The sequence below is a fragment of the Hyperolius riggenbachi genome, chromosome 5, assembly GCF_040937935.1.
Source record: "Hyperolius riggenbachi isolate aHypRig1 chromosome 5, aHypRig1.pri, whole genome shotgun sequence".
NCBI lineage: Eukaryota > Metazoa > Chordata > Amphibia > Anura > Hyperoliidae > Hyperolius > Hyperolius riggenbachi.
The window spans coordinates 163,066,461-163,081,421 of NC_090650.1; the positions used below are offsets into that span (position 1 = coordinate 163,066,461).

Genomic DNA, 14,961 nt, shown 5'->3' on the forward strand with positions numbered 1-14,961 from the left:
CGCAGGGACACTGAGCAAAGTCTGTTCTAATAGTAACATTTTTAGATTGATAATACACAATTTTAAAGTATGGGACCTGGAGCATACTGTGTCTGCCTTCTTCATGCTCCACAATATTGCCTGAGGAAGCGGGTGCACAATAGCGCCTGCAATATTTATCTTCCCCAGCTCCAGCACAGGTGCAGTAGTGAATCTCGGCTCAGATCAGGCGGAAATAGCCGATCCTAGTCGGGTCCGCTCTACTGTGCAGGCGACTTGATCCTGAGAAGAGAGCCGCTACTGCGCCTGCTCTGGAGCCGGGAAGGTAAATATTTACATAGCTGCCATTCGGAGCACGTGCGAGACTACCGTGGGACAGAGGAGGACGTGGGAAGCCTCAATCAGATCCAGAAGCTTCCCCCTCCCGAGGTAAGTACACTCCAGGCGCCTTTTTTTCAATACAGGTTTTCTTTAACTCTTCCTGTAATGAAAACAATACAAGACTCATATCTGAGCTACTATTGTTCCATTTCTTAGCTGTACTACACATACAAATAGTTATATCATACTTTTTTTTTTCACTTCCCTTTAAACTATGCAACTGTCCATTGCATGCAAAGCAGTAAATTGTAAATGCATAGCAAAACAATGAATGCTTAGTAAATTGTGTTTCTTTTTGAAAATAAAATAGGACATGTAAAATATAGTATCTTTTTAAAAATGAAAAGCAACGCTATCTAAATTAGTGCCAACATACCTCATATTTCTTCTTGCCCAGTAACCAATCAATATGGTCATCCTGATCTCTTTCTTTTGCCAAAACAACATCTCTTGGACTTATAATGTAAAACAGGGACTCGCCTTCAGCATATTCTGGGAAGAAACACATTTTTAACAAAGTCGTTTAGCATGAAAAGATCATTATGTACATTGTACATAAAGGTGCACAGTATGCCACACACCTTGTTAAAGTGAGACTCTGCATGACTCCCGAAACAATTGTCAGACTAACTGGACCTTGGCACAATAAAAAGTGGCCTATAATTTGGTAACCATGCAATTATCTTACTACTCCATCATGGATTTCTTACCTAATCGATAATCTCTGCACTCATTTTCCTGAAAGCCTCTGACTGTTATGGCATCTGAAGACACCTCTTCACATGAATCTGCTTGCGGCTGAATAATATCAAGGCGTGGTCTTGCACAAGACTCCTTATTCTGGAAAGAAGCAACAGTTAAACCAGTTAAAAAGTAGAGGGGGGGGGGGGGGGGGTTTCAAAAGAAGGTGTTAACTATGTAGGCAATTGGCTCTATTCACAAAACTTCTCATAAATTACTTATGTATCACCTAAATGATAAAAATACCCTTTCGGCACACTTACAAGCAAACCAATCACTCAGAGTAAGCTGTTCCTGATTAACTTAATTTCAGTATTACTTTTCTTACATTAATTATAATATATTTTTGCTGTTTGGAAGCTTAAAAATTTAACAAAGAGAAGGTGAAAACAGATGGAAAAGCTATGCGAGTCATGCCCATTAGGTGGAAAAGTAGTTCTTCTTTAAGCTCTAACTTTAATTAAGATTTAAAGATGTCCCAATTACCCATTGACATTGCAGTTTATTAGTTCACAGAAATTACCTGATGAAACAAACATGTTTTTTTAATAGATTTTTAAAATACATATTTCACTGAATACATATACAAATGCTTTCAGTGTTAAAGGGAAGGTCCAAGCAAAAAAAAAAAATGAGTTTAACTTACCTGGGGCTTCTACCAGCCCCATGTAGCCATCCTGTGCCCTCGTAGTCACTCACTGCTGCTCCAGTCCCTTGCTGGCAGCTTTCTGACCTCGGAGGTCAGGGCCCCATTGCATACATTTTTACGCATTCCAGCTAGTGCAGGAACAAAAATGTATGCGTTGCACCACTAACGCGTAAAAATGTATATGTTAATGTTCCTGCACTAGCGGGAATGCGTAAAAATGTACGCAATGCGGCCCTGACCTCCGAGGTCAGAAAGCTGCCAGCGGGGGACTGGAGCAGCAGTGAGTGACTATGAGGGCACAGGATGGCTACATGGGGCTGGTAGAAGCCCCAGGTAAGTTAAACTCATTTTTTTTTTTTGCTTGGACCTTCCCTTTAAGGAAAAAAAAAAAATGTACTTTTGTGAATCTCTTTTAAGCCTGGACAATTCTGGCCCCTGAAAGCAAACCTGAACTGAAAAATAAAAGTCAAAATAAAATACACACGTAAATACTTCCCTCCCATCTGGTCTAAGCATCAATATTCTTCTCCTCTCCCACTTCCTGTTTGTTCACTGTGATCGATGGAATTCTCTATCCTGTTACTGTTAAACTGTAATGTCGCCAACTTGTGCCATAGGGAAACATGGGCATTACCTTGCACATCAGTTGTCCTTTTAGTTATAACTGACAGCAACTGAACAATTTCAATGCTGACAAAATGTTGTCAGAAAATAGTGAGCTTCTGAGAGGAACAGACGGCAAGGTAAGTATGTAATATTCATTTGCAGGTACATCATGTGTTCATTTTAAGCACTTCACCTCCAAGGGTTTTTCCCCTTTAAAAACCAGAGCAATTTTCATCTTTCAGCACTGCGTCCATTTATCTGCCAATAACTTTATTAGTACTTATCATACTGAAATTATCTATACCTTGTTTTTTTCGCCATCAATTATGCTTTCTTTAGGTGGTACTTTTTGCTAAGAATTATTTTATTCTAGCTACATTTTAATGGGAATAATAAGAAAAAAATGGAGAAAGATTAATTATTTCTCAGTTTTCGGCCATTATAGTTTTAAAATAAAACGTTCTACTGTGGCTAAAACCCACACATTTTATTTGCCCATTTGTCTTGGTTATTGCAACGTTTACAATATTTCCCTAATACAATGTATGGTGCCAATATTTTATTTGGAAATAATGGTGCATTTTTTCAGTTTTGCGTCCATCACTAATTACAAGCCCATAATTTAAAAAGTAACAGTAATATACCCTCTAGACATACATATTAAAAAAAGTTCAGTCCCTAACCACTTGAGGACCACAGTCTTTCTACCCCTTAAGGACCAGAGCCTTTTTTTCCATTCAGACCACTGCAGCTTTCACGGTTTATTGTTCGGTCATGCAACCTACCATCTAAATGAATTTTACCTCCTTTTCTTGTCATTAATACAGCTTTCTTTTGGTGCTATTTGATTGCTGCTGTGATTTTTAGTTTTTATTATATTCATCAAAAAAGACATGAATTTTGTCAAAAAAAAATGATTTTTTTAACTTTCTGTGCTGACATTTTTCAAATAAAGTAAAATTTATATATACATTTTGTCCAAGTTTATTCTGCCACATGTCTTTGATAAAAAAAAAATCCAATAAGTGTATATTTATTGGTTTGGGTAAAAGTTATAGCGTTTACAAACTATGGTGCCAAAAGTGAATTTTCCCATTTTGAAGTATCTCTGACTTTTCTGAACACCTGTCAGGTTTCATGAGGTGCTAAAATTCCAGGATAGTATAAATACCCCCCAAATGACCCTATTTTGGAAAGAAGACATCCCAAAGTATTCACTAAGAGGCATGGTGAGTTCATAGAAGATTTTATTTTTTGTCACAAGTTAGCGGAAAATGACACTTTGAAACAAAAACAACAAAAAAAGAGTTTCCATTTCTGCTAACTTGTGACAAAAAAAAAAAAAAAGAAATCTGCCACGGACTCACCATTCCCCTCTCTGAATACCTTGGGGTGTCTACTTTCCAAAATGGGGTCATTTGTGGGGTGTGTTTACTGTCCTGGCATTTTGGGGGGTGCTAAATTGTAAGCACCCCTGTAAAGCCTAAAGGTGCTCATAGGACTTTTTTTTTTTCACAAAGTGTCATTTTCCACTAACTTGTGACAAAAAAAACTCACCATACTCCTAACAGAGTACCTTGGGGTGTCTTCTTTCTAAAATGGGGTCACTTGTGGGGTTCCTATACTGCCCTAGCGTCTACCAAAAAAGGGCGCCTAGAAAAAAGGGCGCGGGGTATAGCCGAAATTGTAAGTTTTAATGCAAAATCATATTTTTAGTTTAAGAGGTTGTAAACGAAAATGTAGTGCTAAAGTGGTGCCTAACCCTAACCACCCCCCTGGTGGTGCCTAACCCTAACCACCCCCCTGGTGGTGCCTAACCCTAACAACCCCCCTGGTGGTGCCTAACCCTAACCACCCCCCTGGTGGTGCCTAAACCTAACCACCCCCCTGGTGGTGCCTAAACCTAACCACCCCCTGGTGGTGCCTAACCCTAACCACCCCCCTGGTGGTGCCTAACCCTAACCACCCCCCTGGTGGTGCCTAACCCTAACCACCCCCCTGGTGGTGCCTAACCCTAACCACCCCCCTGGTGGTGCCTAAACCTAACCACCCCCTGGTGGTGCCTAAAGCTAACCACCCCTCTGGTGGTGCCTACCTAAACCTAACCACCCCCCTGGTGGTGCCTAAACCTAACCACCCCCCTGGTGGTGCCTAAACCTAACCACCCCTTGGTGGTGCCTAACCCTAAATCTCCCCTGGTGGTGCCTAACCATCCCCCTGGTGGTGTATTTTGCACTGTAACTATACCTAACCCTCCCTGCACCTATCCCTAACCCCTAGACCCCCCTGGTGGTGCCCAACCCTAACCACCCCCCTGGTGGTGCCTAACCCTAACCACCCCCTGGTTGCGTTTATTATACTGTAACTATACCTAACCCTCCCTGTACCTATCCCTAACCCCTAGACCCCCCTGGTAATGCCTAAACCTAACCATCCCCACCGCACAAACACCCTAAACACATATAAACAATAATATATTTAATCCTTAAAATACTTCACTACAAATAACATGAATAAAATAATGTATATATTTGTAATAAAATAAATAGCCTCAAAATCACGTATACATTAATAATATTATAAATAGAAAATGTATATATATATATATATATATATATATATATATATATATATATATACAGCAGTGTTCTCCCCAGGCTCTTTTAGCCGGGTGCTTCACCCGGCTAGATTTGGTGACCACCCGGCTGTCATTGGCTCACCTCCTCACCACCTCCTATGCTGTAAGCAGAGTTGCCCTGCATTTTCATCTCTCCCCACCCGGCTGCTTTTTCATGCCACCCGGCTGGAAAATAATTCTGGGGAGAACACTATATATATATATATATACAGTGGTGTGAAAAACTATTTGCCCCCTTCCTGATTTCTTATCCTTTTGCATGTTTGTCACACTTAAATGTTTCAGCTCATCAAAAACCGTTAACTATTAGTCAAAGATAACCTAATTGAACACAAAATGCAGTTTTAAATGATGGTTTTTATTATTTACTGAGGAAAAAAAACTCCAAATCTACATGGCCCTGTGTGAAAAAGTGACTGCCCCCCCTTGTTAAAAAATAACTTAAAGGTGGATTATTACATCTGAGTTCAATTTCTGTAGTCACCCCCAGGCCTGATTACTGCCACACCTGTTTCAATCAAGAAATCACTTAAATAGGAGCTATATGACACAGAGAAGTAGACCAAAAGCACCTCAAAAGCTAGACATCATGCCAAGATCCAAAGAAATTCAGGAACAAATGAGAACAAAAGTACTGTAATTGAAATCTATCAGTCTGGTAAAGGTTATAAAGCCATTTCTAAAGCTTTGGGACTCCAGCAAACCACAGTGAGAGCCATTATCCACAAATGGCAAACACATGGAACAGTGATGAACCTTCCCAGGAGTGGCCGGCCGACCAAAATTACCCCAAGAGCGCAGAGAAAACTCATCCGAGAGGCCACAAAAGACCCCAGGACAACATCTAAAGAACTGCAGGCCTCACTTGCCTCAATTAAGGTCAGTGTTCACGACTCCACCATAAGAAAGAGACTGGGCAAAAACGGCCTGCATGGAAGATATCCAAGGTGCAAACCACTTTTAAGCAAAAAGAACATTAAGGCTCGTCTCAATTTTGCTAAAAAAACATCTCAATGATTGCCAAGACTTTTGGGAAAATACCTTGTGGACCGATGAGACAAAAGTTGAACTTTTTGGAAGGTGCGTGTCCCGTTACATCTGGCATAGAAGTAACACAGCATTTCAGCAGAAGAACATCATACCAACAGTAAAATATAGTTGTTGTAGTGTGATGGTCAGGGGTTGTTTTGCTGCTTCAGGACCTGGAAGGCATGCTGTGATAGATGGAACCATGAATTCTACTGTCTGCCAAAAAATCCTGAAGGAGAATGTCCGGCTATCTGTTCGTCAACTCAAGCTGAAGCGATCTTGGGTGCTGCAGCAGGACAATGACCCAAAACACAGCAGCAATTCACCTCTGAATGGCTGAAGAAAAACAAAATGAAGACTTTGGAGAGGCCTAGTCAAAGTCCTGACCTGAATCCTATTGAGATGTTCTGGCATGACCTTAAAAAGACAGTTCATGCTAGAAAACCCTCAAATAAAGCTGAATTACAACAATTCTGCAAAGATGAGTGGGACAAAATTCCTCCAGAGTGCTGTAAAAGACTTGTTGCAAGTTATCGCAAATGCTTGATTGCAGTTATTGCTGCTAAGGGTGGCCCAACCAGTTATTAGGTTCAGGTTCAGGGGGCAATTTCTTTTTCACACAGGGCCATGTAGCTTTTGAGTTTTTTCTCTCACTAAATAATAAAAAACATCATTTAAAATTGCATTTTGTGTTCAATTATGTTATCTTTGACTAATAGTTAACGGTTTTTGATGAGCAGAAACATTTAAGTGTGACAAACATGCAAAAGAATAAGAAATCAGGAAAGGGCAAATTGTTTTTCACACCACTGTATATATGTATATATATATATATATATATATATATATATATATATATATATATATATACATACATATATATATATATATATATGTATACAAACATATATACACACACACACACACACAATACATATCCTTACAATCGCGTATGCATTAGAAATCTTACAATAACAGTAATATTAAAAGCGATATTTTAGTAACTATAATCAACGCATTATAAGTGTAAAAACAAAGTTAATACCAAAAGCGATGTATTTCTAATACAATAAGGTTGAAAATGGTATTTAAGCATTATACATATGAAAACGAATTTTAAATGATAAAAGTCGTGTCAACGAAAATTTAGTTGTTATACTTTTGTAAGCAAAATTTTAAAACGAAAAAATAAGTAAAAACTCCTATAAGCGAAATTTAAAAACGAAAAAAATAAGTATAACACAAAGTCAAAACGAACTCTTAAACGTTATTTGTTATAAACCTTATTCTGTAAACGAAAACTTTTGTTAACACGATCCCTGTAACCGCTATTTCTCGGGCGCCCTTTTTTCCTGTCGGGCGCCGAATAGCCGATATTTTGCATTGCAGTCTATGGCGGTGCCCTTTTTGTCCACTATCCCTGTGCGCCTTTTTTTACTAGCCCGCTAAACCGTTAGTAGTCTAGAAACCAAGTGCCTCAAAATGACCTGTGAATAGGACGTTGGGCCCCTTAGCGCACCTAAACTGCAAAAAAGTGTGACACATGTGGTATCGCCGTACTCAGTAGAAGTAGTATAATGTGTTTTGGAGTGTATTTTTACACATACCCATGCTAGGTGGGAGAAATATCTCTGTAAATGACAATGTTTTGATTTTTTTACACACAATTGTCCATTTACAGAGACAAGCATATGCACTACCCTAGGCCACTTCCCTTTGTCCTAAGACCAAATTGCACTCCTACTAGGTATCCTAAAACACACTGCCTTTATATATTTTATCGTATACTACCCCTCCTCTTGTTTCCCCCCATTCCCTTTAGATTGTAAGCTCGCAAGGGCAGGGCTCTCTCCCCCTGTTGTGTCTTGGAAATCATTATACATTTTATTCATCAAGTTACTTTTATCACTGTCATTACCACTTCTGTATTTTGTATTCTGTATGCTGTATCATTTTTGCATTTTGTCACTAATTATGTATCTTGAATATTAAGGTACACCATTGTCTGTATTATGTACCCCATGTTTGTTTCTTACTTTGTACAGCGCCACGGAATATGTTGGCACTTTATAAATCAATAATAATAATAATAATATTTCTCCCACCCAGCATGGGTATGTGTAAAAATACACCCCAAAACACATTATACTACTTCTCCTGAGTACGGCGATACCACATGTGTGACACTTTTTTGCAGCCTAGGTGCGCTAAGGGGCCCAACGTCCTATTCACAGGTCATTTTGAGGCATTTGGTTTCTAGACTACTCCTCACAGTTTAGGGCCCCTAAAATGCCAGGGCAGTATAGGAACCCCACAAGTGACCCCATTTTAGAAAGAAGACACCCCAAGGTATTACGTTAGTTGTATGGTGGGTTCATAGAAGATTTTATTTTTTGTCACAAGTTAGCGGAAATTGATTTTTATTGTTTTTTTTTCACAAAGTGTCATTTTCCACTAACTTGTGACAAAAAATAAAATCTTCTATGAACTCATACACCTAACGAAATACCTTGGGGTGTCTTATTTCTAAAATGGGGTCACTTGGTGGTGTTCCTATACTGCCCTGGCATTTTAGGGGCCCAAAACCGTGAGGAGTAGTCTGGAAACCAAATGCCTCAAAGTGACTGTTCAGGGGTATAAGCATCTGCAAATTTTGATGACAGGTGGTCTATGAGAGGCCGAATTTTGTGGAACCAGTCATAAGCAGGGTGGCCTCTTAGATGACAGGTTGTATTGGCACTGAAGTGCAGGAAGCGCAGGATGTTCTCAAATTGTGACCTGGACATGGCAGCAGAGAATATGGGCATGTGATGTATTGGGTGCGTAGACCAATAAGACCGCAATACATTCTTTTTGATTAGACCCATGTTAAGGAGAAGGCCCCAAAAAATGTTACGTTCGGAAACTTGGAGTGGTTTCCACCGAAAAAGCTGGGTATGGTAGCTTCTTGTATTGGCGGTTGCGTATTGTGTGGCATAACGGTTGGTCTCAGCGACAATTAAGTCGTAGAGACCAGCAGTGATCAGAAAAAAAAAATTCTGTCACTGCGGTGGGGCGGGTGAGGGTTTGGCCGGGTGATCAGAAACCCGCAGGTGGCAGTTTAGGGCCTGATCTGATGGATAGGAGTGCTAGGGGGTGACAGGAGGTGATTGATTGGTGTCTCAGGGGGTGATTAGAGGAGTGAATAGATGCAATCAATGCACTGGGGAGATGATCGGAAGGGGGTCGAAGGGGGATCTGAGGGTGTAGCTGAGTGATCAGGAGCCCACACGGGGCAAATTAGGGCCTGATATGATGGGTAGGTGTGCTAGGGGGTGACAGGTGGTGACAGGAGGTGATTGATGGGTGTCTCAAGGTGTAATTAGAGGGGGAAATAGATGCAAGCAATGCACTGGGGAGGTGATGGGGGGGGGGGTGTCTGAGGGCGATCCGAGGGTGTGGGCGGGTGATTAGGGGCAGATGAGGGTCTGATAAGATGGGTAGCAGTGACAGGGGGTTATTGATGGGTGATTAGAGGGGAGAACAGGTTGTGTTCAGGCGGGGTCTGAGGGTGATCTGAGGGTGTGGGCGGGTGTTTGGGTGCCCGCAAGGGGCAGTTTAGGGTCTGATCTGATGGGTAGCAGTGACAGGTGGTGACAGGGGGTGACGGGGTGATTGATAGGTGATCAGGGTGTGAATAGAGGGGAGAATAGATGCAAGAAATGCACTGGCGAGGTGATCAGGGCTGGGGTCTGAGGGCATTCTGAGGGTGTGGGCGGGTGATTGGGTGCCTGCAAGGGGCAGATTAGGGCCTGATCTGATGGGTATCAGTGACAGGTAGTGACAGGGTGATTGATGGGTGTTCAGTGGGTGATTAGAGGGAAGAACAGATGTAAACAATGCACTTCGGAGGCGACCTGAGGGCAGTCTGTGGGCGATCTGAGGGTGCAGGCGGGTGATCAGGTGCCCATAAGGGGCAGGTTAGGGTCTGATCTGATGGGTGTTAGCTACAGGGGGTGATTGACGGGTGATTGACAGGTGATCAGTGCGTGGTTACAGGAAAGAATAGATGTATACAGTACACAGGGGGGGGGGGGGTCTGGGGAGGATCTGAGGGTGTGTGTGAGGGGGGGGGGAGGTGATCAGGAGCAGTTTAGGACCTAACCTAAAAAAATAGCGTTGACAGATAGTGACAGGGAGTGATTGATGGGTGATTAGAAGGGAGAACAGATATAAACAATGCACTTCGGAGGCGATCTGAGGGCGGGTGTGCGGGCGTTCTGAGGGTGTGGGGGGTGATCAGGTGCCCGCAAGGGGCAGGTTAGGGTCTGATCTAATAGGTGTTAGTGAAAGGGGGTGATTGATGGGTGATTGACAGGTGATTGATGGGTGATTGACAGGAGATTACAGGGGAGAATAGATGTATACACAGTACACAGGGGTGGGAGGGCTCTGGGGAGGATCTGAGGGTGTGTGGGGGGGTGATCAGGAGCCCCCAGGGGGCAGTTTAGGACCTAAACTGAAAAATTGCATTGACAAATAATGACAGGGGGTGATTGATGGGTGATTAGGGGGTGATTGGGTGCAAACATGGGTCTGGGGGGTGGGCAGGGGGGGTCTGAGGGGTGCTGTGGGCGATCAGAGGGCAGGGGGGACATATCAGTGTGTTTGGGTGCACATAGGGAGGGCTGCAGCCTGCCCTGGTGGTCCCTCGATCACTGGGACCACCAGGGCAGGAGGCAGCCTGTATAATACGCTTTGTATACATTACAAAGTGTATTATACGCTTGTATGGCGGCGATCGAAGTGTTAACATCCAGCCGGCGCTTACTACCGGCCGGCGGGATGACGTCGCGGGTGGGCGAAGCCTGTTGCCAGGGGCAGCGCGCGTCACCAGTGACGCGATCGCTGCCCCTACACGCCGAAAGGAGACGCCGCCGATGGGAGTATTGCGGTCCTTTTGGAGTCCACTTTGCCGCCGCCCATCGGCTGTGGGCAGTCGGCAAGTGGCTAAGGTAACTATTTCTGTAGTAAAATATATATATATATATATATATACACACACACACACACACACACACACACACACACACACACACACACACACACACACACACACACACACACACACATATATATATTTATATATATATATATATATACACAAGCATTTTACAAGAGTTTTATTTGGGTAACTATTGGAGAGTGTGGGAGGTGAGGGGTTAATTTTAAATGTAAATGTAGGTGTTTTTTTTTAAGTGTATTGGTGTAATTTTACCATTTGGACACAAGATGCCCTCGCGCATAACTTTCCAGTGCACACTATCAGTATGCGAATAGGGAGTAATGCGTGGACGTGTAAGTATCGGTTTTGTGAGTGACCGCGGCATCTCATTAATGCCGGCGATCATTGACACAGTGACTTAGATCAATGAATGAGATCTGCGTTCCCATTTATTGATCTCCCCTTTAACTATCTGCAGCGAGAACAAGTGTTTGAGCGAGCGGAAGTGCGTGGTAGCAACGGGATGAGTACAGTATCTACGTCCCTGCGAGGTGTTGAGTGATTTTGCAGGGACGTAGATACTCGTCCCTGGGAGGTAAAGTGGTTAAACAAAATTAGGCAGGTGCATAAATTTGGGCACCACAAAAAAGAAATGAAATCACTATTTAGTAGATACTCCTTTTGCATAAAGTACCGCCTCTAAATTCTTCCTGTAGGTTCCATTGAGAGTTGAAGGTATCTTGTACCATTCTTCTTTACAAAACATCTCTAGTTCATTCAGGTTTGATGGCTTCCGAGCACGGACAGCTCTCTTTAACTCAGACCACAGATTTTCAATTATATTCAGGTCTGGGGACTGAGCTGGCCATTCCAAAATGTTGTACTTGTTCCTCTGTATGAATGCCTTAGTGCAGTGATCTGCAAACTAGGCTCTCCAGCTGTTAAGGAACTACAAGTCCCACAATGCATTTGCCTTTATGAATCATGACTGTGGCTGTCAGACTCCCACAATGCATTGTGGGACTCGTAGTTCCTTAACAGCTGGAGAGCCAAGTTTTCAGATCACTGCCTTAGTGGTTTTTGAGCAGTGTTTAGGGTCATTGTCTTGTTGAAAGATCCATCCCCGGTGCAGCTTCAGCTTTGTTACTAAATTCTGGACATTGGTCTCCAAAATCTGCTGATACTAAGTGGATCCCATGCGCCCCTTCAACTTTGACAAGATTCCTAGTCTCTGCACTGGCTACACAGCCCCACCGCATGATGGAACCACCACCATATTTTACTGTAGGTAGCAAGTATTTTTCTTGGAATACGATGTTCTTTTTCCTCCATGCCTAACGCCTCTTGTTATGCCCAAATAACTAAATTTTAGTTTCATAAGTCCACAGCAACTTATTCCAAAAGGAAGCTGGCTTGTCCAAATGTGCTTTAGCATACCTCAAGCGGCTCTGTTTGTGCTGTGGGCGGAGAAAAGGCTTCCTCTGCATCACTCTCGCATAAAGCATCTCCTTGTGTAAAGTGCGCCGAATGCTTAAACTATGCACAGTGACTCCATCTGCAGCAAGATGATGTTGTAGGTCTTTGGTGCTGGTCTGTGGGTTGACTGACTGTTCTCACCATTCATCACTTCTGTCGATCCAAGATTTTTCTTGGTCTGCCATTTCGAGCCTTAACTTGAACTGAGCCTGTGGTCTTCCATTTCTTCAATATGTTCCTAACTGTGGAAACAGTAAGCTGAAATCTCTGAGACAGCTTTCTGTATCATTCCCCTAAACCATGATGGTGAACAATCTTTGTCTTCGGGTCATTTGAGAGTTGTTATGAGACCCCCATGTTGCTACACTTCAGAAACTTAAAAAAGAAGGGAAACTTACAACTGACCCCCTTAAATACTCGTTTTCATAATTAGATTCACCTGTGTATGTAGGTCAGGGGTCACTAAGCCAATTTGAGTTCCAATAATTAGTCCTAAAGGTTTTGGAATCAATAAAATGACAACAGTGCCCACATTTATGCACCTGCCTAATTTTATTTAAACAATTATTGCGCACTTTCTGTAAATCCAATAAACCTCATTTCACTTCTCAAATATCACTGTGTGTGTCTCCTACAGTATATGATATATTTAACTGACATTTTTTATCGTAACAACCAATGATTTATACAGGAAAACCATGACGGTCAACAAGGTTGCCCAAATTTTGCATCCCACTGTATAGACCAGCCTTTCTCAACCTTTCTACCCTGGAGGAACCCTGCAAATAACTTTGGGATATCAGGGAACCCCTGCAAACAATTTGTTGATCTCGAGGAACCCCTGCATTTATTTTGGAGGAGGCATGGTCTTTAAAAGTATGTGTGGCTGTTTATTTCACTACCCCTATTACACTACCACTCATTATACTGTCTCCTGACCCCCCAATTTAGTGCTTTTTGTTGAAGTATCACCTATTATAATGTGCTCTATTATACTACCCCCACGATGGGGGAAAATGCCAAGGAACCCCTGCAGAGTACTCGAGGAACCCTGGTTGAGAAAACCTGGTATAGACAATATCACTAGTGCATGCAGAGATGAAGGTTATCAGCACACCAATTTGCAAGTTATAGCACACTTTTTATGGTGCCAAGGTCCACAGTTAGTGCGACAATTGTTTTGGGAGCCAAACAGGGTCTCCCTTTATCAAGGCACGTGGAATACAGTGCACATTTATGCACATTGATTCAAATACAACATTAATCCCCAGTACCCCATCCCAAAACTGACCTCACAATGACATTATTCCCGCCATTACCATTGCAAACAAACAATATCACATTGGTTACAGTCCAATCTGCATACATTACAGTTTTGTTAGAGGTAACAGTGTACTGCTGGAGCCAAAGTTTCTTTCAAAGTTTACCATTCCTTAGTGTGCCAATAGTGCTGCAGATCCATATTTATCAACCTATTTTAGTTCCTGGACGTAGTTTCTACGTCCAGGAACCATGCGCGCTCTCGCAGCCGATCGCGCGCGTGCACGCACGCTCCCGCTCGTGGTTCGTTAGCCAGGCAATCAGTGAATCGGGCTATGGTGCCAGATCACTGATTCCTCTCCCCCGCTGAAAAAGCGACAGCTTCTCTAGGAAGCTGCGCTTTTTCTGGCCGTTGCCTCCCCCATGCGTCTCTCTAAGCGTATGTTACGCTTAGAGTGACATCATGTAAACAAACTCATGGCCGCCATCTTGTGGCCAAAAAGTAAAACTACAACTAAAAGTAAAAAAAATAAAACTAAACACACATTTACATTATAAAACTATGGTTTACATCCCACCCTCCCAAAAATACCCAAATAAAATGTTTAACCAGTTTGGCCTATCTGGACGAGCTTCCTCGTCCAGATAGGCACTGCTGCTGCCGCCGCCTCGTGCGCGCAATCGGGCGCGCCCCCGCGCCCGCTCCCGCTGCCCGCCGCTAGCCCCCCGATCAGTGAATGGGAATATAATTCCCATTCACCGATCTATCTTCCCCGCAGAAATACCGACGCTTTCTCTCCAGAGAGCGTGGTATTTCTGCCCCCAGGAAACATTTCCCCTACTTTTAAGTTCCTAGATGCAAAATCGTTCGCATCTAGGACTTTTTTCACTGTGGCCATCTTGTGGCCGAATAGTAAACTGCACCACAATTCATTTTTAATTAAAAAAAAATATATTTTACATTTAAAATTAACAGTTTCCCTCCCACACCAAAAATTACCCACATACACTTTTTTATTAAAAATAAAAATAAAAAATACAATTAAAAAAAAACAAAAACAACATAAATAGTTACCCAAGGGTCTGAACTTTTTAAATATGCATGTCAAGAGAATACGTTATTATATTATTTAAAATTATAAGCTTATAAACAGTGATGGACACAAATTGAAAAAATGCACCTTTATTTCTAAATGAAATATTGGCACCATAAATTGT

At 42.3% G+C, this 14,961-nt stretch overlaps 1 protein-coding gene across 1 annotated transcript in view; it reads right to left on the bottom strand.

The window, feature by feature from the left end:
- The window catches only part of VPS41 (VPS41 subunit of HOPS complex), a 1,049,902-nt gene that overhangs the window by 624,230 nt on the left and 410,711 nt on the right, over nt 1-14,961 (bottom strand). Inside the window, exons 9-10 of the mRNA XM_068238292.1 lie at nt 1,071-1,200; nt 737-852 (exon numbers count right to left, since the gene is read on the bottom strand). Of these exons, the coding sequence (XP_068094393.1) occupies nt 737-852; nt 1,071-1,200 (246 nt within the window). The remainder of the gene's footprint in view (nt 1-736; nt 853-1,070; nt 1,201-14,961) is intronic.